Raw genomic sequence first — 27,887 nt, forward strand, 5'->3', positions numbered from 1 at the left:
TCCTACACATGCAACTTCATTTTTTTTTTTGCTTATATATTTTTTTTACCAGTCGTAGGGATTGAATGGGGAAATCTCACGCAGAAGGGAAGTGCACAGTGCAGATTATATTCCTTGTTTTGCAGCTCTCAACTGGACAAACCTGCACATCTGTAGCTTTTACAAATTTCTTGAATCAAAGCCTGAGAAGTCTTGGGCAGATCTGAACTAAACGTTTTTAAATGAAATGTGGAATGTATTTGATAAAATGTTTTCATTTGAAATCCATTAGCAATGTGGCTGGAGCCTATTAAACCCCTCTGTCCAACTGACTCAGCTATCAGGTGCTGCAGTTCCCCTGAATGTTCTCAGAAAGGGCCTCCCCCTTCCTGCAGCCATCAGTGAGCAACTCCTATTGCTCTGTACTCAGGGCGTCCTCCAAAGGCTGGGTTCTGGGTAGAAAAGATGCACTCTCCTTAACGCACAAAAGCAGCCTTATACTACTATGGCTTGTAGTAAAGTGTTTAATAAAGAACAATATCAGACACAGTAGTCTAATAGAAAAACTCAAAATGTGAATACCATATATATTGTACTTGTTACATTTTCAGTGATAATTTTGAGAGTGAAGGTTTTCTGAAGGATCCAGCAGGGATACAAACAACATAGAAACTGTTTTTTTCTCATTTTAGAGCCAGGGTTGTGCAAGTGTTGAACATACCTTTCTCACCAGGAAAAAGGAAAGCACTGACAGAACATGATTCACAGTTTACGTACTAAATAGCCAACAGCAGATGTCCAGTGTTAGCATGCCTTCAAAATAAGGACTAATAAGGGCAGTAATGCAAGTTGAAACTCATGTCACTACATTTGATTTTATTTAGCATAAATCAAAGCCTTTCAGAAATGCAGGGTGATTTGTCAAGCTGGCTGTACATTTACTTTCCGGTTCTGAAAGGTGAGTAACTGATAGATATTCATTTGATGTACAATCAAACCAGTATTTGAAGCATTCAAATAACAAGTTAAATGTTTGCGGTTGGGCAGGATGGGAAGTGAATCTTGTCTGAAGAACCATTGCTGGGATTGCTTATATAAACATCAGAGGGCTTGATCAGTCCTCAGCTAGACATTGTGTTGGTGGAATCATGTCTACATATGTTATAAGTTGTACAGAGCAGCAGGGTGAGCACTGAACAGGTTCAAGAAAATGGATACTCTGAATTGGGATTGGGTCATACACACTGTTTGGATTTTTTTTGGTAAATGATGTCATATACATTTTGTTGAAGTTGTAACATTTGGCAAATTGAGAGGTTAAAAATATTGGACCAGTCTTTGTGGACACAAACTGTTTTATAATCACAGGTTGTTGATACATGACATCTTTCTGTTAGTTCCAGACTCCTGCATTGACGCCTTAGAGGCCAAAGAGAGAAACAAACTTCTAACAAAACTAAAATATTATTATACTACACATTATATCGATGGGAAAAGAAACCTTGCATTTTACAAACTATCCATAAGGTTGCTTTGACTACATTTCTGAGTACTGTTTTAACAAAAATATCACCATTAGTGACTGATACTACAATTTGGTGGTGATCCATACCAAGACGTACTTTTTGGATGCTAGGAAGCATTCATTAGCTTACATGTCATCTGCTCTCAAAGAGCTATGTTGTTTCACCTCATTGCTATCACATTCACTCAATGTTTGTTACCAATAATGTTCTATTGATAATGTTCAGTTGATAATTTATGTTTTGCAAGGATGCCAAAGTTTACTTAAATTGGCTATGAAACATTGTTCCAATCTTCCTCTCAACCTCAGTGTCCAATTGTGCTGAGGAAATAGAAAAGGAAATAATCTGCCTATTTAACACTTACTGAACTTCGTGCTATGCAGGCAGTACTCTAAGTCTCCCTTCACTGCTCTTTGTGAGTTCTTCAGGCATAGAATCATCCATTCACTTAAATGTGAAAAGATTTCTAACACCATTCTTCATAAACACTGCAAGTTGAGGAAGAGTGGAATTTCTGTTTCCTTTTTTTACCCTTTGGGTACCAACTAATTGCCTAGTGACAGCAAGTATGTGACAAAATATAATTTTTCAGCCTGATAGGTACTGCTAAAAACAGAGCCAAGTCAGTAAGCAGACTATGGACTTGATATTCAGAGATGCTGGGATCTGATGGGTTCATCCAGTCCTTCAGAAAAACAGGGCTCATGTTTCTAAAAGCACCTCTAGTTGCCAACTACTTCCCTGCAAAATGGCTTTAATTGCTTTCCTATTTCTTTCTTTCTTTTTTTTTAATAAGAAAGTAATGGTTATTTACACTTGTTATCAGGCTACTCACATCAGGAATTCAGCTAATGCATGCAAAATCATGAAATGGTGCACTAAAGAGAACTTTCACACATGCTGAATGAAGCCACTGGGGAGAATGGAGCTCTTTAAAAAGAAATGCAGTTGTAGTGTCAGAGATGTGTCCATTAGCTCATGACACCGTGCTCCAAGTTAGAGAATACTACACAAACGAAACAAAAAAAGTCAAGGAAAGACATGCTATTAGGATTTTAAAACAAGATCTCTGGATGTGAAATATTAAGATTGATAAAAACTTTAATAGGTAAATTATTTTCAAATATTTTATTTAAAGATCTATGAACTATTTCCTAATAATGCCCTTTACACAGTTGCATCTATAGAAAGCTAGTGGAGTGAGAGCAAAAGGCGCAGCATTAAAAGACTTCTCCGTCAGAAATGATAGGTTTATCTACAAAGTAAACCAAACACAAATCAAAGAGAGCATTACATAAATATTTACCCTGTCAAGTAGAAAGTCAGTGTCAGAAGTTGGTTTTAGATTTGATTTGCGAGTGTAGGAAAATACAGTATGCAGTCAGTGTACAGAGCTCTATAGCTCTCCATTCCTAAAAAGTTATCAGTACAAGGTAAAGGGATTTCTAATGATATCTTCAAAACAACAGACCATAAGTCATTGAGCTGGGATGAGGGAAAGCTACACTAGTTTTCTACATGGTGGGCAGCCACCAGCTTTTTACAGGCTGCCATATATGCGTTTAATTACATCAGCCTCTTCCTTGTCCAGGATGCCCTTGTCCACATATGCATCTGCTTGCTGATCAATGAAATCTCTCAGCTTTGAAAGATCATAATCTGAAAAATAAAAATTAATTTACACAATAAGTTATACCCATAATATTGCTCCACTTAAGAAACAATGCCATTGCAAAGTCACTTATCTAACGCAAAGGGAATTCACCACAAGTACAACTTGTGAAGCAGTAAAAAAAGAGAGAACCACCTACACAAAGTCTTCTTCCATCTCTTGGCGGTTTTACTACTCAAGAGTAATAATCATCTTTTGCTCTTCCTTGTTTGATGGTAAATGCCCAAGTAAGAATATTTTCTGGTTCAGAGATTTGGTGTTCTAGTCTGCATGTGAAAGCTGGTGCTAAAGCCCTATTATTTTCACAGTTGTCATGGATTCAAATCAAAAGTATTACACGGACTGTTTCCAGTAAAATCCTCACTTATTGCAGAAACCTGTGTCAAATATGGGCTTTTTAGAAAACTCAGGAAATTAACTTCCTGAAACTAAATGGCAACAACATAAATATTTACATCGATACAGAACACAACATCCTGATTTAAAAAATATTGCAGAGTAGACTTTACAACAGTGTTACTATCAAAGAAGTCTTAGAGAGTCTGTATGTTCATCTGCAATACAATACAGGAAAATTCTTTCTGCTTTTCTGATAGATAGTTGCATCTGTGCAGCATGATTCATCCTCTATATATTAAATATATTTTCCTACGGTAGAAAACATCCCTGTTTCCCATGAACAGAATATAAAACTTCATCTGTTAGAATCACAACTTAGTAGTCTGGAAAACATTGATGTCTTAGGGCTTTATACCAAATTAAATGAATTAATATCTTTCACAAAACCAGATTCATACTGACTATTTCAGTATACATTATGTTAGTACTGATTTTGTAATGTAGCCCAGTGCTTTTCACCATATAGCAATACATGGAAGGACTTGCTTTCAAACTGAATGTTGTTATCAAAACAGAACATTATTTTTCTGACTTTTTATAGCTACGTGGCCAAGAATGTGTAGAAGTAGAAAAATATTAAATAAGCAAATTTATGCTTGTGGTCTTTTTAAAAACAGTACAAGGCAATTACAAGCGACTAATTCAGAAAACATATTCAAAGCTCCCCACTGCTTCAGGGATATCTTCTTCATATCGGAGCTAGCAGGAATTTCGCCATTTGCTGTACTGAGGCCAGGATTTCACTTTCACTTTGTTATGGGCTTAAGAAAATTTAACCCATTTGTGGCTTCATCTTATCTCAGTAATATGGCATGAAATAGCAATTTAGTAATAAGGTTGTCAGATTTGATCCAGGTTGATAGGATGAGACAGTAAAAAACACCATGGAATCGTGGAATGGAAATGAATGGAATGACAAATACTAAATTAATATAACATCCAAATTACCCACATTACAATTTCTAGGCTTTTTTTTTTTTTTTCCCCAATAGTAGTATTAACAACTCATTGTTAAATAGATATGTGAAGGTTGAATTTCAAATACAATCTACATGGGATTATAACCATTAAGATACCAAATTCTGGCTAATTTGTGTATTTCATGACAATTTAATCTGATCTTTTTTTCTAGAAGTCTCTTTATTTCTAATGCTTATTTACAGGCTATTAATTTGTGCAAGTAATTAGATGAATAACCACAACAGCTGCAGCATTACACTGAGCTGTTGAACCGGCTACAGTATATGAAGTGAGGTCTTATTCACACATTCAAATCAAGCCATGTGCTGTGCATCCTGCAATTAATAGCAGAGTTTAATTTTATTCCTATGGCGACTCTTAATGTCATGGAACTACCTAAGTACTCTGTGAAAAACCCAAACGTGCTATTTGCATGTGTTAGGTGAGTCACAGCTGTGCTCTTTGGAGACTGTGAAGTAACAGAACACACAGCAGCCCGCACCCAGCGGTGGGAGAGATGTTATTTTCACACCAGAGCGGAGCTGCTTTTTAAAGAGCACAGGTTTCACAGATCAAGCTAGATCTGGGAGACAGTAAGGACAGACCCAGAGCATCAGAGGGACAGAGCTCTGTTCTTCCTGTATACGCAGACAAACTCTGGACACAAAAGACAGGCCAAAATCTGGGCCTGTGGCACATTTCTCTTTCATGCAGCCAGACCACTGAAGATAACTTGCCTTCTAATGAGACAACTGATGTTTTTAAACTGGGAAACTGCAAAGAAACGTTTCCTAAGGTCATCAGTCATTGAATGAATTCTAACTTCCACTGAAATTCAGATAATGACCTACTTGCCTGAAAAAAACCTAAACCTCTTTAAGTATATGCAGGGAATAAAACAATCCATGTATAAGAATAGAGAAGCCTGGCTCTTTTAATACATGAATTACTTTGTAAATCATTTCCTTGCTAGCCCCCAGATGCTAGATGGTAATAGAGAAATGATTGATGGGCACATAAATAACACCTAATCTTGTACTGAAGGAACACAACAATCCATTCACTGACTGTACTTCCCTTATCATCACTGCAGGAGAACTGAATTAGCATTTTACAAAAATGACAATTATGGAAAAAATACAGTAACTATGATGTATGGGAAGACTAAGGACTGTTTTCTGATTTGGTCATAACTTACATTCACTTTAAGGCTCATTTCCATTGCCAGAGGACAGTAGAGATATTTTAGTGTAGATGAAAATCCATTTACACAGAAAGCCATGCATTCAGCACTAACCCAATGGATCCATTTTCTGGAAGTATTAACATCATTTCCAAGCAGATAAAATGCTATCGATCTGCACAGCCATTTTCAGGCTGCAGCAGCACGAGATGAAAGATTACTGACGAGGAGGGGTTAGGGGCTGCCCTGTCAGTACGCGTGATACAGAGAAATAATGACGTGTGACTGAGAGCAGATTACTATAATTATATTATCTTTTTTTTTAAACAGACATATGAATTTGAAGTGGTGGGGAATCTTGAGCAAAAAGTAGAACCTGTAGTTGTTGCCATTGTGTGGAAATGGTTTTAAGGTGGGAAAAAATAACCGTAGCCTTGAAAGAAAAAGTCTTTCCTAGTACAGAGTTTCTGTATAGGAAAATGAATGTGCTGGGCTGTAGGCATGCTCTTGTCTCTGAAATGTGATTTATATACACTATGGCTCACAGAGGGGGAGGCTAGATTACCCAGGGCTAATCTTATCTCAGATCCCCTTCTGCTCGGCTGGCACATGAAGGATTTTTCTCGCCAGGCTCCACTCATACCCGAGGGATGGATCCCTTAGCTAGGAACCGTCACTTACAGAGCGGGTGACAGCAGAAGTCCCAGCAATAGCAGAAAGAGGGGATAAGAGGCTGGTTTCACAAAAGATCTTGAGGGAAAGCATGATACAGATAAATAAAGGCCTGTGAAAAATAAGCTAGAAATCCTGCTGCTGTTAGGCTCCTCCCTCCAGCTCTCATACAGCCATGTCTCTGAGGAAGAGTCAAAGAGTGGAGCAGCTGGTGAGCAGACCCTGTGCAGCTGCTTCAGCCAGTGCTCCCCTTCTACACAGCTTTGCATGTGAGAGATACAAGTCATTAGCTTAGATTTGGGCTGCAATCCAATGTAATACAGTGCTGGTGACATAGGTTTGTATTTTAACTATTTAATTCACAATTATAAATCAAAACTCACTGCTATTTGTGATGGCATGCACAGTGCTAGCCAGATGCACTGAGCTTTTCTAGACATATCCAGGCATTTAAACAAATGTTTATCTCCTGTACAAAATCATAATTAAAAGATATATTGAACTAACAAATGAAATGATTATTTAACTGGCTGGTGACAGGTAGACAGCTGTCTATCTGTGTCTATCTGAGTGGTATGTGAATAACTTCCAGCTTAGTCACCGTGCTTTCTGTGGGCAATGGCAGTTTGAGACAGTTTCCAAGAGTTTGCCTTAGTCTGCTATTTTCATTTATTGATATAAATAATACGGGCCATGTAACAGTTAACTCATAAAGTAACCCATTATTATTGCAGCAGTTTTATGTTACTGGTAATCCAATGCTAAGTTATACAATTTAAGTTATATGTTTTGCAATGTACACGGTGCATTTTACTTCATACCTTCTTTGTTACCTTGTTTGTTGTGCTTTTTTAGCCATTCTATGTTCTTCTTGATTGCTTCCAAATATGCCTCAGCTTTTCCTAGAGGAAAGGATAAGAGAAATAAAGCACTTATATCAATGATTGATGCAGCCTGTTTAACTGAGTGAAGTTGGTTACAGCAAAGGCAGATTAAAACTATTCTTAGTTTCTGTTTAAAAGCTGAGTCCTGTCAACCTTAGTCAGTGAGAATTCCCGCAGACGGCTATGGGGTTTTATCTGGACAAGATTAGTCACTCACAAAAAGAATCAGGTCTTTTTTTTAATCTCTATGCATAACTTTTGGCGGCATCCCCAGGCACTGTGTAGAGAATTGTAGGCAAGCTTCATCTTTTGGATCATAACAACTGTTCAGCAAAAATACTGTTAAAACAGTAGGGGTTGATTTAATAAGACTGAAAGCATAGACTGTCTGCTGGTGTACAAAATGTCAGAAATCTTCATTCATCAGTACTAACAGCATATCACGGATATAAGATTGTAAATGTTTTGGAAAGACAAGCTGGAATACAGCTACTTACACCTGCTGAGAGAAAGGAAGCACTAAAAGCATTAAAATGATCATAAGTCCTTTTTATAGCCAAAATTTTAAAGTATGGCTATTTTTGGACCAGAAAGCACACACGATAGAATTAGTTCCAGGATTACCTAATAAACCCCTAAGGAAATATTCCAGCTAATGGATTTTGAATTCTTAACTTGGCTGGAGCTGTACTGATGTAATGCTCTAACATTTGTCAGGAAAAAAAACCTAGTGTGATTAGCCTGTAGAAAGGTACGCCGTTAGTAAGTGGGTACAGTACCAGATAGACTGCAAAATTTGAGCTGAGAGTGCAGAGCTAGTTTTATAGAAGTTATTCTATAAAAGAGCATAGAATATTGCATGAGACAAAGAACCAAATATTGATCTAACTTCAATGTCTAAAAAGGCTGGATTTTTTTTTTTTTTTTCTGAAGGTAAAATAAAATAACCCGAACCAAACTGCACAGATAAATCTTCAACAGACAAGGTAAACATGTTATTTATCACTTCCCATGGGTACTGAGACAATTTCTCTTTACTGTGAAATTGGACAGCCACCTTCAGATATTTTTCTCTTCTGCTCATCTTCACCACTGTCAGAAAAAATGTCTTCTACCATCTGTGACTGCCTAATAATTTGTAAGTTTACACTGCCCATGGGGTAGAACCACGCGACGTGGATAATAATCCGTAGCCTTGAGAACTGTGATTCGTCACTGAACATCTTTCAGTGAAAACATGCAAACAATGAAAGGAGCAGTTCAAAGCAGGTTATACTGCTTTTTTGTTTGTTTTTAAACATAGATCCTGATGCTGGGTACTTAGCAATAAGAACGGACTGAAAGGCCTCTGCCCTAACATACATACCTCCTTCGCAAGTTCAGCCCCCATCACCTGACAAATCTCCTCTCTGTACTTCCCTTCTTAAGGGAGCCCTTCACATCTGGTCAATAAATTGCTCATGAAGGTTTTTGAGTACAGAAGCAAGAACTTACTGTGGAGGTGCATCTAGACTATGGAACCCACTCTGTCAAAAGATACGGCTGAGTCTGAAGCTACACTCTGTTACTTGCCAAACTAATTTCTCCAACTTCACCTCCCCTCAGTAAGTCCTTCATCCACACACAGACATAGAATGAATGACCTCTTTTCTTATAAGCTTACAAATAAAACACTTCTAAAGATTATTTCTACTACAAGCTGAGAGAGACACAAAAAAGTATGTAGGTATTTGAGAGCTGTGCTGGATGCCACAGAAACTGAATATATTTTTAATGGAAAAGTAATACCGAAGATAAGAAAAGATTCTAATCATTCAGGCATGTATAGAAAAAACAATGGCTATTTTGTACCTCTAGGCTCTTCGCTGTTTCCTGCTGCATTTTGTTCTTCATTTTTTGTGGAGTCCTTTGAGATTTCATATTCCTTCTCCATTTTAGCTGCTTCTTCCTTTGTACTGTCGGCTTCTTCACTACTCTTGTCTAACAAAACAAAAATAAGATTAATTTTGTATCCTACATTCCAAAAGCATTTCTACATTATGTCAGCGTGATCTCTAGGAAGTAAAACATTATAACTGGTGATTGAGGAATAAATCTATTGGACACTCTCTCAAATCAGTTTCTAAAGATCAAATCTACCCCATCTCTCAGGAATGTCTGCATCCGCTCTTAAAAAAGTAGCTGAATACAGGCAATTAAAATACAATAATACGTAGTTCATAAGGACACATTCTTTGTGCAGAAAAAAAAAGAAAGTTTGTCATTCACCAGATCCAAAGTTGACAAAGAATTTTTTTTTACCTGACTCTTTAAAGTATTCATAGGGCTTGTTTTTGTATATGAGTAACATTTGGACTTCTTTGAAGAAAAGGGAGTTCATGTGAATGTACTTCTCAAAGTGAGCAATTAAGCAAAAATTCCTCTCTTCTTGTCATTTAGACATCCACACTGTGGCTACAGGTCCTTGAGAGACCATGTCTGTAATTAACAGTCTATATTCTAATGGAATTTACCTGTTTTTAATTGAATGGATTAAACAATGTGTTATTAAACAGCAATTTTCAAGAGAGAAAATTATAGAATTAGTACCTGCTGGTTGCTTTGGTTTGCTTTTAGTAGAAGGATTCTCAAGTTTCTTCTTTGTCTGCACAGCTATCATTGTATCTAAGTTTTCTAGAAATGAAGGCAAAAGGAAACCAAACTACAGTTATTTTTCATCAGACATGATACAGAAACTACACTCTGTTCTCCACTACACCAGTTTGAATGGTGAGTAGAACTCCGTAAGAACAGTCTTCATTCTGTACTCTGATGAATTAATGCAGAGCTCACACTAAATCTTGATTAATATTTATCGAGAAAAAATACTAAATCATGACAATAGGAGTACCAAATATGGCCAGTATGCATAAATAGAGTAAAAGTGTGGATATGAGTTATTTTTTAAATCACATCAGTCACAAAATGTATACAGCAATGTCTGTTAGCAATTTACTCAAGTGAAAGCAATGAAAGGGTTTAGCACTAAGACTGTGAAATATGTAGTTCATCCTGCTAACATAATATTTTCCTATTCTCCCATCCTGCATCTCTAATAAAAGGTTTAAAATGATATTTAGATTAAATAAATGCTTAAACTGAACTGATTTTCAGAGTTCCCGAGGTCAAACATTTAAGTGAAAACCCAGTGGATGGCAGTGGCCATGTATACACCGAAAATTTAGCAAATCTAAAAACCTAAAATCACCTAAAATTTAGCAAATATTTTTCTATGCTAGTTTTAGGGCTGAACTCAAGTAAAGCACTTTTTCATCAAAATGTATTCTTCAGATACAATAATCACATGCCTATGTGGGAAAAAGTCCTTTTTATGCAATACAATAAATATTCACAGTATGGGTAATCTCAGAACCTGTCGTATTTTCTCAGTCAACATTCCCTTTATGTAAGTGGCTGAAGTATTCAGTATTAGATGTGATAACAGAATAGATATTATAGGGGTAGTAAATATTTTAGATTGTCTTATGTATTGGGCCAACCATTTTATCCATCAGCTAGAAGTGAGTTTTTCTATCAGAGAGATTGCTCAGCACTGAACTGTAAGGATTTGTTTCCTCAGCAAGCAGAGTTCTCCTCATGGCAGTTCACCATAGGCAGTTCTGCCTGCCATCTCATGAGAAGCAACTTAATCCTGTCTGCCTGCATCATCTATGTTTTGTTATTTACATAAAACTGAAATATAAGCAGTTTTTGCTGCCAAGCTGCCTAATTACAACCTGTCAATTCTACATCACATTGGATTGGTGGTGTGTTTTTTTTTTGTGTTTGTGTGTGTGTGTGTGTACATGTGAAAACTATTTTAATCTGATTTTTGACCTTGTTCTATGACCTAAGCAGGTCTGGGCTGGGTTACAAACTGGATCAAACACAGTGATAAAGAGAAAAAACAAACTACTGTTATAGTGGTGGTAGTGATGTCTTACTTATCACTTAATCCAGAACTTATTCTAAAGGCTGTAAACATTTCTTTCAGCTGAACTTAAGATTCTATTTATTAACTTGAATCAGTATCATACTAATATTCTGGCAGGAATATAAGGATTTCTCCGTTGCAAAAAGCACAGCTTTTAGGGTAAGATTACACAGCTAAGAACACTGTGCTTCATTAAAACATCTTAATGAAAGCAGAACATTAACCTGGTATTCATCATGTAAATATATTCACTTAAAAGCCCTTTCTAAATCCAAGTGAATACATTATTCTCCACTAATTCATGCAACTGCATAAATGTCACTAATTTTATGCTTTTAATCCAGCAAAATCTATCAAATCAGGCAAAATCTAGTAAATTAGGCTTAAAAGTAGATGTTAAAATATGAAGGAGTATTCAAATGTTTAAAATGGCACACATATATAAGCATTGTGAATGCCTGTCAGGTTCTGTCCCCAGAGTAGTTACATTTGGGTACTGATGCATTAAACCTGTATTAGCAGAAAAAAAAAACAAAAAACTTTCCACAGCTAAAGTCACAGCGAGGCTCTACTACAAGAAGGATTTATAACCCACTTACATGTCTTTAAATATCTGCATAATGATAGTTTCAAAATATAACAAAACAATTGAGAATTGTTTTGTTATATTGATGGACTGTGGTGTCCACACCCAAGAGGTACTTCTGAAGGGAATGGCATTCATTTGACTACTTCTACAGACCCCACCAGAAATTCTACGGTTTCCCTGTGCTTTTTGATCCGGCTAACAATTTTGTTTTAGTTCAATATGTAAGTGCTAATATACAGGACTGTCTTGTCAAGTACAGTAAGATGGCAATATGCATTGCATTCCAGCCATATCCATTGAACAGCTATATCTGTGTATGAAGTGTGGTACAGCACTAATTGTCCAAGCTTTGTAACTGAAGCCAGACTGAATATAATAACAAAAATATTATATTTTCAAAGTTTCATCTTAACAGCAAAGATATGGACAAGTTTATATGAACAGCCTTTTAATGAGGACTACGTTTTATAGGAGAAATATTGAAGCTATCCTCCCAGCTGGTTGGAACAACAACCTCAATCTCAAGATCTCACAAGCAGCTTTATTTCCTGTGTAACAGCATTCTCTCTGTAAGCCTGCTCATGTTTATGGAGATCTACATATATAATTAAGAAAATTTTACCAGATAATCCCAATTCTTCTTGAAGAGGATGTATTGCTATTTTTCCCCCTTTAGAATTAATGTCTTTTACAGCTTGTATTGCTCCAAAATGTGTTTGTACTTATCATATGGGGCTCGGCCATGGCTGAACAATGTTTGCTCTGAGTTCCACTAATGGTGTGAGTCATCTTCTGAGCCAAGATGTGCCTGGCCAGCAGCTAAGCAACTGAATGCAGTGTCTGGAGGCCTAACAAGAACCGATTGATTACTTTTCTGGTATCATCTCCATAGCAACATAATTTTTACAGAGTAAAAGTTCAAAAAGGTAATGACCTTTCTACAGAGCCAGCCACTTATTTGAGATGGCACTAATTAAAACAACAGAACAATAACAACGGAGCTAATGGAAGCAAACTACGTCAGTAAATAGGTCATGGCTGTGGTGGCTGGCTTTCCGAGGAGCAGATCATCTCATCACTGGAACCAGACAGCAGCAGTCAGAAGATCTGGTTTCCGCCTCACCTCCCTTTCTGCCTGCTGCTTTGATCTCAAGTGACTCACTCAAGCATCCATTTTTCACGAGGGCTCCTATTTTGGGGAGGCACTGAGAGGCAGCTGAGGCCCAGTTTCTGGAGGCACTGTGTGCCGACAGATCTCCTTGGCTGAATCTGAAAATGCAAATACCCATCACTTTCAAAGCTCTGTGCTGAAGTTTTTCAAGTGGGGGATCCAAAAATCTGGATCACATAAAAACAGAATGCTTAACTTTACTCTGGGAGAATGTACTGTGGCAACAACCTTCAAACCTGTTGAAAAAGATACTATATGGAAAAAAAATAGTAAAATAGTAAAATTAAATGACTTTTTTCCTCATTAGAGAGACAGAAATTGATGTACTAGTTTCTGAGTATTACCATTTGAGTATTTAATGGAATTGGTAATGGAACTGTAACACAGACTTCTCTCTACAGACAGATTCATGGTGTTTTCTGGACTACTGGTAATTTTCCAGCAGAGACTTTTTATCTGCATAATTTTCTTGTGCCCAGGAGGCAGTTTCACATTCTATCCTTGTCAAACTGACTGATGCTGAGATTTCAAGTCATTAGACTTTCACAGAAAGGCCTGCTAAAAGGCTGTATTTATTAAGGGGCCAAAAAGGATGGCCGTGGAACCCAAGATCAATCTTAACGATAGCTACAAAATGAGTTTACTTGATGAGTTCACACACTTCAGCAGCTTCAGATGGAAAGCGTTGTGCTGATGACTGCTTATATATGAGATGCACATATTTCTGCACATATTCTGTCTCCTGCAGTAGGTGATCTTTCAGAGTCTGCCTTTTTTCAGCAGTGACAAAACTCAGGATATCAGTGTCTGCTTGTGACTGTTCCATGGCAAATAGCATACCAGCTTAATTCCGGGGCCAAATTCCCCTTTTACCATATGTGAATGTTGGTACTGTCAGTATCCAGTGGATTACCACTAATGGAGCAAAAAGCAATCCAACCTTCAGTCATCTCCTATCTTAACCCCTCTCATGCCTAGTCAGAAAATTGGGGAGTTGCTGTGCTGGATGAGGCCTACAGTTCATTTGATCAATATATTTTCATATGCTATGATGACTCCTAACAGAATTGCTAAGAAGCACAGAAAGACGATCGATCATATATCAAACCCTACAAATTTCTCTTGCAAACCTCCTGTTCTTTTCCAGCTTCATGCCTTACATGTCAAGATACGGCATTTTCATTTTGAATCCTTCCGTTTGACTGATTTGTCACAATGGTGTGCCTTAAGTCCAATGATGCCATGAGAAACAACATGCCAGATGACAATGCTCAGGTAGCAGCATCACTTGTAAATGGGTTACAGGAAGATGGTTGGAGTGATTTGAAATAAAACAGCAGCAGTATCACTTGACAATCATATGAAAGGCAATTTAAACAATAAAGCACAATACAGATTGGGATGTTTTGAGGTAAACAAAGCTCTGGCCAAGTCTTCTTAACTGTCCTCATTTATTTCCCTACTTTACACACCATTTCTCAGATTTCTCCCTTCAGGATTCTAGAGGCATTTCCTTTACACTACTTCAGGTCTCCTAGAGATCTGTGGTACAGTCCTTCCTTAATCCTTTCCCCATCTGAGATTGCCACAAGACCTGTGCACCCCCCTTAAATGCTTTGATGTCATGCACTTTATAAACATCATGGCTTGTGATTACAGTAGCACACAGATGTCTGCATTGCAGGAGGGGCTGGAGTTTAATTTTGAGAGTTTGGTGACAACTTATTCATCATACACACATATAATCATCTCAAATCATAACTTAAGATCCCAATGATCAGCTGTCAGAGAGATAGTAAATGCAGAAAGTAATTTTTAAAATGTAGATATTAAGTACAGTAAGAAAAAAAACAAAATTTCAACCTCTTTTCTTTAGAAACTGGATGTTATACTTATTTATCAACAGATATCACCAGAAAACCATGATTTCTAACAAAGCTGGGGAAGAAAAGAGGAGACAGTAAAGGGAAACAAAAGAAGCTGCAAAATATTTGCAGGAACTAATTGCAGATTTAAAGTGTGAGTATTGATTAAGAAAAGAAATGAACTGTAATATATTCTTTTTGGTTTGCAGACTTCTACACATGACTTGATAGTCATGCAATGCAGTGAGAGAAAAAAAAATCAGTAATATTAAAACTACTGAATATCCCTCAAAAAAGTGGCTGAGAAAATTTATTTCCTATGGATATTGGAAAGACTATGCTATCATGTACATTGTCCTGCTCAAGTGATTCCCATAATAACTTACTGTAGTGAGTAGTGGTCCTACTTACTAATAACTCTGAGGTTAGCAGACTTTGCATATCATAGATGTCCTTTTTTTTTTCTACGCAGTCTGAATGAGGGAAAACAGGAGACGACCAAGACAACAGGGGCCAGAAATTCATGTTTTTGTGAAAATGCAGCAGTAGCATAGGATAGATATGGATGAAGCATGGGATGAAGCTACAGAAAGAAAAGCTTTACAGCTGGAATGGTGTCTGTGGTCAACATAATTGCTAGATTCCAGTCTTATCAGAGACCTTTGCACACTCTTTCCACATTCTTTCATCTCACCTCCATGCACATTCATCTTGGGTTCAACTATTCACATATACTTTACATTATCACTGCTGCAATATTTGACCTCACCTGAGGTGCCCCTGATTTCTGTTTCTCAGATACGTGAGTATCTTTGATTTTTCTAGGAACAGTACAGTGTACTGAAATCTGTCACTTTAGTCCATCGCAAAATAAATAACAGAGAAAAGAGAGCTACCTGAAATTAAATGACTCCCACTGGTAGTTGTGTATGGGTAGTCATATGATAAAGTCATAGCAGGCAAGGAAAACCACCAAAGGGAAATTCAGATAAAGACAATAAATTAGAGATTTAAATGCTTATAAAGAAAGCTTGTGGTATAAACAAAGATCTTTGAGAAAAAGGATAGTACAAAAAAAGGAAGAAAGTATGATTATGCATGGATGGTTTCTTGCACTTCATCTTTCATGTCAAATTGAAGGAAAGAACAGAATTTCCACCTGACACTGTCCATATATCACGTGCAACCTCTGGCACTGGACTAGCCACCTTCTTCCACCTCTTTCAAAATCACACATTCTGTATCAGGAAGCATTTGCTTTTGGAGACTGAGTAGGGGAGGGATGATGCCACAGATCTGCTCTTTGCCTCATACTCTTGGCTCACTGCCTGATCTTGCCCAACTAAACAAATATCAGAATCAGAACTTTGGCCTGGAGCATCTGTGCTGATGAGAACTTTAGGGATTAGTCACAGTATTGAAATGAATACTCCCATCTCCCAGGAAAAATCCAGAATGTTTCTGCTATGCACTGCTCTATGCTGGGGAAACTGAGGAGCTGTGCCTTGCTCAGAGGTGGAGCTGTGAAAGGTACCAGGCATGAATGTGAGACAGAACAGCTATTCCATGTGCCTCAGCACAGAGGGACAGGGGCATGTTAAATCAACATGGGGACTGTCTGCCTCTTCTATTTCCCTTGGAATTTTGTCACGCAGCCTCAGCCTGGTTGAAAGGGAGTATGCCTATGGAAAAATATCCCAACAGTATCTTTAAAAAAGGACTAAACTAATGAGTGCATGTATACTCAGGCAACAGCTCACCACTGAGCCTTCTCTCGGGCACTAGTGCATCCTCTTCATTGTACTCTTCTTTTCAATTGCCCATGGAAAAATGGGTAGAAGAGGTAAACAGAGACATCTGTCCATGTCCATTTCTAACCAACACCATCTCCTACTCAGTGGCGGGGGAGTGGCTCCTGACAGTGAATCAGAGCTCAGGAGAAGCAGACAAGAGGTAGCTTTGGTCTAGGGAAGGAGGCGGCTGTGACTCAAACACTGCGTACTGATAAGCTGCAGCACTTCCCTCGTAATTAAAGGGGATTTTGTTCCCAAACCAGTTTGCTGTGGTCCATGTGGTTCACACTGTGGCTACACTAAGCTAAACTCTCAACAAGGAGGTGAGAAGTGGGATCCCCCTTTGAGACAGCAAATTTCCAGAATGCTTAAACTTAATTTTCTTCCCACAATATTTTTCAGTTGTAGATGATATGGAGATTGATTTAGAAACTGGAAAAAAATCCAACCCAAAATGGCCAACGTCAATCATAAGATGCAATAAAATATTCACTATATACAGTATCAAGGCGAAGCCTCTACATGCCTGTGAGACAAAAAAGTACCAAGGGCAACAGTTTGTGCTACACGCACTAGTAAATAAATGAGAACTCCACACAAGAATAAAAGGTGCACGCAGCTGATTTACATTTCTAGGATAACAGTTCATTGGGTAATACAACTTTCGATTGGAATGGGGTGGCAGTGTATAAACTTGCAGCAAACCTTGTAAGCAGTGTACAGCAGCACAATATAATCACTGTACTGTGTAGAAAGAATTCATACATACCCACTGGTGCCTCTTAAAAATCTGTCTGTCATGTCTGAAAGATCTATTTTTGTTTTGATTTACCAGGGTCTAATATTTCCTAACATAGTTCTAAAGTTCACTCATTATTTTGGTCTTATCAGTGGGAGATGATTTAGAGATGTATCTAAACAAACTGGCAGAAACCATTTGTTTCTATTTCAAAGCTGACAACAACGTTATTATCATTAGTGTATTACAAAACTAGTTTGCTTGATGCATTTAGAATAAATGGTGCTTTTACTAGGAGGTTAGTGGACTGATACACCTTCACTTTTTAAGTCAGCCACAAGACAGCCTGGTATGAAGGAAAACTCTCAGCATACAAAGTTCCTCTTCTCTCTGCAGCGTAGATGGAGCATTTCATTAACACTTATCTGTCTTGTGATAATTCTGATAGGAAAGCTAGGAGTGAAGCTCCACCATGACACTAGTATAGAATACAAAAACAAAGGGAAGTGCCATATTATTCACAAACTAATATTCTAACAGTGTAAGTATGCTTGCAGTGCATTTCTTACTCTGCTCTACTGAAATCAAAGTAAGTTTTCCTATTGGCTAGAACAGCATTCCCTTTTCCCTCAAGACACTCAGCACAATGAAGGATATAGATCTTCTCAGTTCTGCATGGGAAATTCAGCATCAGTCATTTATACAAAAGTAACAGCATGAACACCATAAATAGTGAAATAATTTATGCTATCAGTCAACTTCCTTGAGAGCTCCTTGCTGCTTTCTGCTGGTCATTATGTGGAGAGATTTCAGCTCTTTCAGTCCACTCACTCCCTGCACCCTTGCCAACAGCAGTCATTGTTTCAGTAACTGATATCCTCTCAACCTGTGCAGCAATATCCTGTCCATCCAGCAGGTTAGTGCAAACTAGAAGGATTCAGCTGCTTGGGCAGCATTTTCTAGATGCTGAGAAGCAGCCCAAGCATAGACAAATTGATTGGATGTAATCTACAAGCTACCGGTGTAACTGTGATCCCATGTCATAGGACCTTATAACTTCAGTACCAACTGTGTTTGTCCATTCTTATTAATGCAAAAAGACTGGGAAGCAGATTTCAATCTTCAGAGGGCAGATAGGCTTTCTGGAAAGATTTATGAAACCCTCTGAATAGAGTAAAAATGTATCATGGGGCTTTCATTCCACAGACTTTGCTCTCACTGTATCAAAATACATCACCCAAACTTAAGAAAGTGATAGAAGGCAGCAGCATTATGCCATCAGCAGGGCAATTAACAAATGTGTGATGCAATTTAGCTGAATGTACAGTTTATGTCTGTTTGTTACAGTCTCTCTTTAATGCTCCCAGAACTACACTTTCTGAATACATGCTGTAAAAGACAAGTAGTATTTTTTCTCATTTCATATATATTAATACTTTGGTTTCTGCTTTTTGGGTTCTGTGTTACAGGCTATATTTAGCATTTGGAAATGCTAAGCATTGGCTTTTAAATATGTATTACATGACACTGAATGTATATATTAAAACATCAGCTTCCTTTCCCTTGCATTTGTATGAGTGCTTGCATGTTTTTCTTGTGAACCACATTGCAGCTAGATCCTTTGTAACTTGAAGCTAAACCTAATAACATCATTCACTGCAGCAGCAAAATATTTTCCCTGTAGAGTAGGATACAGTGATGATGACATAATGCTGTGGTTCCCAAATCCCAAACCAGCTGTTACTGGTATATGCATTCAAATTCACCGTTCTCGTGTAAAAGGCACAAAAGCCTGGGACTTGATTCAGTAAATGATTTATTATTTTGAATATATAATACTGGGACTGAGCTTATGCATGGCTTCACCCATAGAATGAGGAAATATAATTTAGGCAGTTTCCTACTGTAATGTAACTGAGAGTGTACTTCTACTCGCCCAGAAACAGTAGTTATCTTCTGCCAAGTAACATGGGATCTGCTAACTAATTTCAGACTGAAGGAGCAAATAAGAGCTGCCAATTTTTGGTAATTATTTATTCTCCCTGTCAGATATTCATACCAATTCCTTCATCTGCTGCAGATGAGCATAGCAGTGCATCGCTCCCATTACCTAGACTGCACTGAGCAACAGTACATATACAAGTACTACTAGGTGTATTATATTGGGAATTTTAGATAAATAAGGGTAATGAAATGCTGAAATGCTTATAGATCCTGCAAGAAGCTAAATTCCTTCTCTGTTTTCTTCTCATGAATATTTGAGAATATTAACTCAATAAATGAAGGTCAGTTTCAAAGTCATTTCTCAACATCAAGTTGAAAGCAAAGAATACCACAGAAGCAACTTGAGACCTATGAGAAAGCTTCTTCCTCTACAGTAAGTCGCTTTGATGGAGTACAAAATCCACCTCTCCTTAAATCACTGGTTTGCAAGCCAGCATCTGTCTACATCAGTTGATAGTCTTGCTTTAAATCCAGACTAAGTCAGATCTCTCAAATTCTTAAACTAATCCCCACCTTCTGTATTATGTTATTGAAGCAATTTGATTCCACAGTTACAGTATTCATTTACCCAGAGTAAAGCCAAAGTGAATAAATATCCTGAATTTTAGCAGGCAAAAATACTTCCTCACTGTAATGTCATTATCCTGATACATCAGGAATGAATTTAACCTACTAAAGTTTGGCACAACTCTATCAGTGAGAGCAGCATCTACTCAAGTTATGTTGTCTTCCTTTGTAGATTGACATCACTTGTAATCAAGCATTTAATTGTGTGCAACTTTCCTTAAGCATACAGGTAGGCAGAGAAATAAAGAAATGAACTGTAGAATAAAATGTCCAAATCTTCCAAAATTCAAGGACTTCTCAAAAAAAATGAAGAGAAACTTGAATTCTTTAGAGGGGAGATACAGCCTTGCACTGAACGTGAATCATGAATCACTGGATATGTTGCAGCCAAGTAATTGCTAATCAGTCCATACAGTTAGAGTAGCATCAATCAATCCTGCATCTGCAACCATCCATATGAAACAAGCCTACAGAAGTCATGAAAGATCATTACCAGTTCTACTGCTGTGACAGGCTGATTTATTAAGCTTTGAAATTGCTTTGATGTAAACAAAAAATTTATCAGACTAACCCAGAACGGGAACACGGTAGAAAAATAAAAGGGTTGCACAGAGCTTACGCAGATGTGCCCTTCTTCCGTAGCTCTGCTTCTTTAAACTAGAAAGGCTATCAACAGTCACTATAGGAAGTAGTGTAGAAGCCAGAATGAGAAGTTGGTGAGAAAACAAAACAATGAAAAAACAAATCAAACAGGCTATTCCAATATTTATCTTCAGGAAATTACAACAATTCTATAAAGTCTGCTTAACCACAGACCCTATCAGATCCAGGAAAGAGCTTCAAGAGCTCCTCCTATGCCAAGATGCTTTCCACACACGGAGGGAGATTTACTTGGTACAACCTGGTCGATCATTTAGAAGTAGAGCTTTAACATTTTGAATGAATAAGTCTGAAACAATAATCATAAGAGGAAGGAAGATGACAATACAATTATTGTTGGTAGAGTAAGAACATAGCATTAATAATGCTGTTGCAAAAAGTATGTACTCTCACCCAGATAGGAAACTCCTTCTTCTGGTGTGATTGTTCCATATTTAACCATCATCTTCACAAAATCAATCAGGGTTTTCATGATGGTTATTAAGGTCTCTTTCTCTTTTGTCTCTGTTTCTGCATGAGGGGATAAAGCAGAAGTAGTTCAAAAAGCAGGTTGATGGGCAGATAAAGGCACAGAACTATTCAGACTGGTCTGGCTCTGTTTCACAAATAGTTCAGAGACCTTTTGGTTCGCTAGCAAACATCTCAAATGACAGTGCACAAGATCATGACTAAGGTACTGGGAAAACAGGTAATTTTACATGATTGCAAAGATTGTGACTTCAGAATAGGACATAAACAATGTTTTACATAATAAAAATTGATGTTTATGGAACATACTATTTCTGACTATCCTCGTGATCATAAATTCTTAGCTTTCTGTTTCTGCTGCATCTGCTGAGCAACATTACTGCCATTTCTGCATTAGCAACACAACACTCTCCCACCATATTGTTACACAAGCAGCTTCTGTATCTCAGGTTGTCACTGAAGGATCCAACAGAGCCAGGTGTTCTGTTAGACAGGGACAGTTAGAAACATACTCTCAGACTTGGCAGAGGACCAATTTCATTGGAGAGCTACTGAACAGGTTTTCCTATTGGTCTCTGCAATTTAACGCACGTCTGTAGGATGCAACTGAACCTCCTCACCTCCAGCTTGTTAAAAGTTGGCAGGTGAATAAGATAAAGCAGGAGACAATACAGAGATGTGTAGTCAGTGGAACCCAATTCTGTTTGCTTATAATCTCTTAAACTCAGCATGCCTTTCTGCTTTGTGAATAGAAAAAGGGGAAGGAAAAGCGTGCAAAACTGCTAGGGGAAAATAAAAAGAACAATAAGAATATGAGATTTCTACACTAGATTTCAGCAAAATATGCCTTCGGGTTTTTCATTCTACTTCTCCATTCAAGTGTTTATAGGGACAGTCTCAGGAAAGACTCAGTCTCCTGCAGGACAAAGGATCTACAGAATAAATTGCTGCTGATTGTGCTGAAGGTATGCTGGCTAAGAGAGTAAGAGTTGGTGTGTGGTGGAGCATGCTGACAAAGCGGCTGTGGCAGAGTGCCTCAATCTTGCCTGCACTAATTGGAAGGCAATAATGCCTAGCACCGGAATATGAAGAGACATGCAGAGCTTTCATTGCAATAAACAGCAAACCTGTGGTTTGTGAAAAGGCTGGGAGGCTCAGACTTATTTACTGGTAGCATGACTGCAAGAATTCTACCCTGACTTGCTTGTATTTCTGCTGGCATAGAAGACAAGGACATTACGGGAAAGATCAAAGGAGAAAACAGTTTTCCAGGTTTTCATCATGCCATTACAAGAATTGAAAGAGTTTAGGATTCCTGAAACACGTGTCTAAAGACGGGATGGAATACTCAGGTATCTGGTCATGCAGTTTTGAGCACCATTGCTCCCAGTGTTTTGCCACACAAAACGAGTTTCTGGTATGTAACTTAGAAAACCTTTTTAAATAACGTGGTCTCTTCCAACTAGGGGAGTTGTGGATAATACAGGGTAGAAGTGCAGGAGAAAACAGGAAATCTAAGTGCTCTAATGGGATGATAATAGCAGGGTGGCAAAGTCTTTAGCTACAGCAGATGAGAATGAGCCCAAATACAGTTGCCACAGATGCAGAAATGAAGGAAAAGAGCTGCTTATCTTAGGTAGGCAGGGATCTCCAGCAAGAGAGGCTCTTGCCCCCAATGACAACCCTTAAATGAGGTGTGGGAAGGGGTGAATCCTGGCTGCACCCCTTCCAGTCATTCAGGTGCATTGAACTGGATGCACCCGAGCTCCCCTGGGTTGGCTCTGCTTTCCCACCAGGTGTTCCCACCTGGTTCAAGCTGTGATGTAGCATTTCCACTACACTCAGTTTCCTAGTTTTTCCCTAAATATGACTGTAAACACATGACAAACTCACCCGAGTTAAGACTTTTTAATAGTGCATAAAAGTTTGGAAAGTACTGGAGGTCTTCAAAATCATCTTCAGAAGGCAGCTCATTTCTTCTTTCCAAGATATTAGATGATGACCATGTGTTATCCAGTGTATCATCAATTTCCCCATTGATGAAACTATCCTGATCAGATTTGCTTGATGTCTCCACAACACACATAAAAATAAATAAATCTGTAAGCACATTGCTTTAAGTGATAGAGTTAATAGAGTTATGAATAGCATCATAATTATATACTGATGTTTTCCAGGTAAAAATGAGATTTTTTCCTCAAACTTATTTCAATTTGGGATCTGGCTTTAAAATTCAATGTAATTCACTATTTGTTTTTGTCTCATGTTATTTCTTTTTGAACATTGAGCTGTTTATCGGCTAAAGCAAAGCAGTCTGTTAGACTATTTGTATTGTTTGGTGAGTGAGTCCAAATTATTAGCTAAGTAATTACCAATTTTTCCTGTTGCTTTTCCTTTGAATCACTGTCTGCTCTGCTTGGAGGGTAATCAAAATCTTCAGGCTCATTCTCACGATCCTTTGCTTCATTTGCAATTAGTTGTTGTAAAACCTCTGCCACTTCATCTTCCAGAGTATAGGCCTGACTCTCCGTGATCTGTTAAAACATTTGTGCAGAGCACTCATAGACCATTGCAGTTTTCTTAGAATTAAGGTCAACATGAAACCTGAACTTTTAAAACAAGTTGCTTTGAATTTGTTTGCTTCAAAGCTGAGCATAGCCAAATTAGGTGTAATAACTTCTCTGTTGTGTGTATATACATACATATATACAAATATATAGACACATGCCTACATATAAACGTATATATATGTATACATATACAAACGCATCAAATATATGTGCATACATACAAACTCCTACCTACACATACTGCCTCCAAGAGGAAAATGTAACCCCACAGGAATTAGAGCAATGGAGTGCAGCTTGAAGAACTGCCTATTTAGTATACCAAAGTATATACATACAGAGCTCTGCAACTGAGTATTTATTTTTGAATAACGACAACAGAATATGGTAATATAGAAAGGGAAAATGCAAATAGCTTTCTAGGTCATCTTCAAAATGTTTTTTTTTCTGTGCTTTGTAACAGCTGTCACTTGAAAGACAACACTTTAATGTAGCTGTCCCTACACACTTTCCTTTGTAATCAATAATCAGCAATAGCTGATTGCAAAATCTCATGCAGAAAATATAAGAAAATATAAGTAGATTAAAATATAAGGATTCCATATCACAGTGGTTAAAACCATTGAGACATCCAGAAATTAAAGTCGGAGTTAGCCTCGATACAAATCAGCAACAATGAGAAATGTACCCTCAGATAATCAGCATGATCATATGCCCACTGATTGAAATAATTAGTAGGTGGGCAGGAATGAGCTCAGACCTTTCTCCATAAATATCCAAAAGTAGTAGAAAATAATGAGAAGAGATATTACAAGGAAAACATTAGGGCAGATATGGGAGGAGTAGAACTGGCGTTTTCTCCTCATCAGAAATATTCTGCAGTTTGGCATATTGTGTTGCAAAGCCAACCCAAGAACGTCAGTGCTATTGCAGGCATAAACTGATGTGCCCAAATAGTTGAAGAGCTTGCCTTGAGTCTGAATCTCATTAATTTTCTCTCAAGTTCACCAGACACAGAGTTGTGACAACTGTTTTTTAAGAGAGCACCAAAGCATCCCACAAGACAACTACATGAAATATGAACAAGACACTTACAAGTCCCAGATTGAGAAGTTTGGAAACGATCTTGTCAAACACTCCTCTGTCGTTTTCCTCATAAATCCTTGTAGCAATTTTTTGAACAATGTCTTCAGCAGTCAAGGGAGTGCCATCTAATTGATGAAGGCCATCTGGATCATCTAAAAGGATTACAGTTTAACTGTGTGCTAACTGTCCTAATGAATTTGGATTAGACTTCTTGCAAAAACGTTTGCCTGTATTTTTTTTCCTTCTTCACAACAAAGCCATGCTCATTAAAACACATTAGGAATACTCTTTGCTACACACCTTGCAATGCATTACATCAGTACCAGAGAAATGTTGTTCAGGTCCATTTACTACAGCTGAAAAGTACCTTTAAGACTGGCTCTTTTGAAAGAGCACAGAAAAATGTCAGGAACAAACCGTAAGAAAATTTGTAAGAATGAGAGAATACTGTTCACCCATAGATACCATATCAAATAATATGCATAATAAGCGGCATATTACAGTCTTAACTTGCTTAAATCCAAATAAGTTTTAATTATTTAATCATTACTTATGGGAAATAATATCATCATGACCAATGAGAAAGTGAATGTGATGAGTAAGCTTTGATCTGTGATTAGCACACCTTGATATAATTAAAAACACCTTGAACTAAATGCTTTTCCCAACTCTCAGAGGACTCACTTACACTACAAGTCAATTAACTATTCCTATAGTAAAGGCACATTTCTTTGGCCTTCACTAGCTGCTTTTAGCTATGATGAGGAGAATCGTTTAACAGTCTCAACATTTGTAATGAGCGTATACAATTTAGTCTATATAAAAGTGCTTTTCACCTTCATACCAGAATAATTATACTTTCATTTAAAAGATGTCCCATTTTTTTCCCCATCAGATCTAAAAAACTTACTGCATCTAGTTGGATTCTCCTCCATAGAAGAAGACTGTAATAATCAACAGTAGCAATTCTTTTGAATTGTGTTTCAAAACCAAATTGCAATATGACAAGCTTCTACAACTGGAAATAACTGAAATTTCACTGCTGCAATGAATAGAACTTATAGTGATGAACGCAATATCTGTGACTGTAATCAGTTTGCAAGAGAAGTCTAACCTAAAAATTACTTAAAGATTTTTACAGAATACCTTGGAATTTATAATCCAGCCCACTTTTAGTAGAGTCGTAGTCATCCACGAGCCTGCGGTTCTTGGTGGAGTCTGCATCATCAATGGCCAATTGCTGTTCATACAAAGAGCTTCTAATTGACTCCCTCTCTTTTTCATTCCTCTCTCTTTCTGCTACTGACTTTAGCAGGTTCAAGTCATCAACAAAAGAATAATTCCTGAACTCTGGCTTATTTTCTGGAAAATACATACAACATGGAATCTTATACCTCTTTGAATACCATTATGAAGAATAACAAAAGATAGAGAGGTGTTTTACCTGTGGGAGCTGTCTTCCTATTCTTGTCTGCCTCAGCTTCAGCAATCTAATATACAAAAAATAAGACAAAAATAATTTAAAAAAACAGAGGCAGGACGAGTAAAATAGACTAAAATGTACGATAACTTACTTTATCAATAGCAGCCAAAGCCTTAATGCCTGATCTTCATTCTCACTATGAATTTGGCTTAATGCATTGTACACATTTAAGCTCTCGGCATTTCTTAGCAGTACCAACACACTCTCTGAATAGAATCAGATAATGCAAAAGACTGCACAGACTTTCAACTTTACGGTAAATACCAGTTATATTTTCCATTTTTAACCCAAGCTCTGAGTGTGCTCCTCTAGGATTTGAACACAAGGGAATTCCTCACATGTGAGCTGTTGGAGCGGATTACCTGCTTTTTTATTTTATGTATGTATGTATGTATTTATTTATTTATTATATATAATTTCTTAAAAATTATTGAAAATCTATTTTGTACCTAAAATACGGCAGTATTTACTGATGAATCTGCTTGTTTGTCATTTGCTAAGCCAGCAGGATATTCATGCATATTTCATCTGAGTGCTCAAAAGGTTATGAGAATACAAACAACAGAAAACAATTAGAATATTTTTAATATTACGTACCTGTTCCTCCAAAGGTCTTTCTACACTTAATTGCCTGTTGTGTATTGCTTTATCTAGAACAAACAAGTGTATTCAGTTACATGATGCACATGAATCCGAGGAGGCAGCACAGTTTTTCTTAATTTCTACTTTTCTCACATAAAACCTGGTATCTTAAATAAGACACCAACTGTAAGTTCTCGTAAAAATGTCTTGGAGAGCAAGAATAATAAAAGTCAAACATTCAAACGAAGCATGATTGATTGGGGTAGAGGGAGAGGTTCTGAAAATGAGGTAACAGAAACACAGTAACCCCTTTCTAAAGAGAAAACATAAGGAAATTGGGGGAGGAACGCAGTAAGAGACTGACTAAAATAGCAATAATCGGATTGGCACAAGCAAGAGCTTAGAAATCTGATAATCCAGAGTGTCGGGAGGACGGCGAGCGAGAGCTGGGCACCGCTGCAGCGCGGCCGGGAGCACCGCTGCGAGCAGAGCGCCTCAACTCCGCCGCTCCACCTCTCTCTCCACTTCGGTATCACACCGCAACTCCAGCTGCACACTGTTTTGCGCCTCCAAAGATATTCCTTAGGATCTAACCGCTTTTAGCCAAGCGAGGAGAAAGTTTTTGCTTTCCTCCACCGATACCCCGCAAAACTTTCCTCATCTCAGAGACAACGGGTTCTCAAAGAGGCTTACCTCTGCTCGCGGGCTTCGGGAAGCCGTGCGCCCGGCTCGCCAACAGCGACAGCACCTGCAGCGTGACCGCCAGCTTGAGGAGCATCCTGCAGCCGGCCGCCCCGGGACCAGCCCGGCTGGGGTCCCGCCCGCACCGCACCGCACCGCACCGCACCGCACCGCACCGGCCGCCGCTCAGCGCCGCGGAGCCGCCGCTCGCCGGGCGCTGTCCAGCGTCGCGGTGCTGAAGCCGCAGGAGCCGCTCCGGCAGAACTCGGCCCCGCTCTCTCCCTCGCCCCGCGCCCGCGGAAATGGTGGAGGCCGCCCCGCAGCCCGCCCGGCCGGGGGAGGAGACGGGGGAGGGCTGCGCCGGAGGAGCATGCGCGGCCCGCA

General features: G+C 38.2%; 1 protein-coding gene across 3 annotated transcripts; it reads right to left on the minus strand.

The window, feature by feature from the left end:
- Window positions 1–489: 489 nt before the first annotated feature.
- On the minus strand, window positions 490–27,871 carry SCG3 (secretogranin III). 3 transcript variants are annotated; one of them, XM_085233976.1, is made up of 12 exons: window positions 27,516–27,871; window positions 26,838–26,890; window positions 26,202–26,247; window positions 25,904–26,119; window positions 24,767–24,909; window positions 23,477–23,638; window positions 22,998–23,175; window positions 21,030–21,146; window positions 9,865–9,948; window positions 9,127–9,255; window positions 7,225–7,293; window positions 490–3,164 (listed from the first exon to the last, which is right to left on the minus strand). In XM_085233976.1, exons 1-12 carry the CDS (start codon window positions 27,598–27,600, stop codon window positions 3,046–3,048), a joined length of 1,401 nt encoding a protein of 466 aa, XP_085090102.1. In that variant the 5' UTR covers window positions 27,601–27,871; the 3' UTR covers window positions 490–3,045. The 3 variants fall into 3 exon arrangements, with proteins under 3 accessions (XP_085090102.1, XP_010715658.2, XP_085090103.1); XM_010717356.3 differs by having other exon boundaries at window positions 7,213–7,293; window positions 27,516–27,870; XM_085233977.1 differs by lacking the exon at window positions 25,904–26,119 and having other exon boundaries at window positions 7,213–7,293; window positions 27,516–27,870.
- Window positions 27,872–27,887: the final 16 nt, after the last annotated feature.

This window comes from Meleagris gallopavo, chromosome 12 (assembly GCF_905368555.1).
Source record: "Meleagris gallopavo chromosome 12, MGAL_WU_HG_1.1, whole genome shotgun sequence".
NCBI lineage: Eukaryota > Metazoa > Chordata > Aves > Galliformes > Phasianidae > Meleagris > Meleagris gallopavo.

Coding starts and splice junctions, on each gene's coding strand:
- SCG3 (XM_010717356.3), bottom strand. CDS start 27,600: ATGCTCCTCAAGCTGGCGGTCACGCTGCAGGTGCTGTCGCTGTTGGCG. Junction 21,147..22,997: donor ATTAAAAAGTCTTAACTCGG/GTGAGTTTGTCA, acceptor CCCCTCATGCAG/AAACAGAGACAAAAGAGAAA. Junction 9,949..21,029: donor AGAAGGAGTTTCCTATCTGG/GTGAGAGTACAT, acceptor CTTCATTTCTAG/AAAACTTAGATACAATGATA.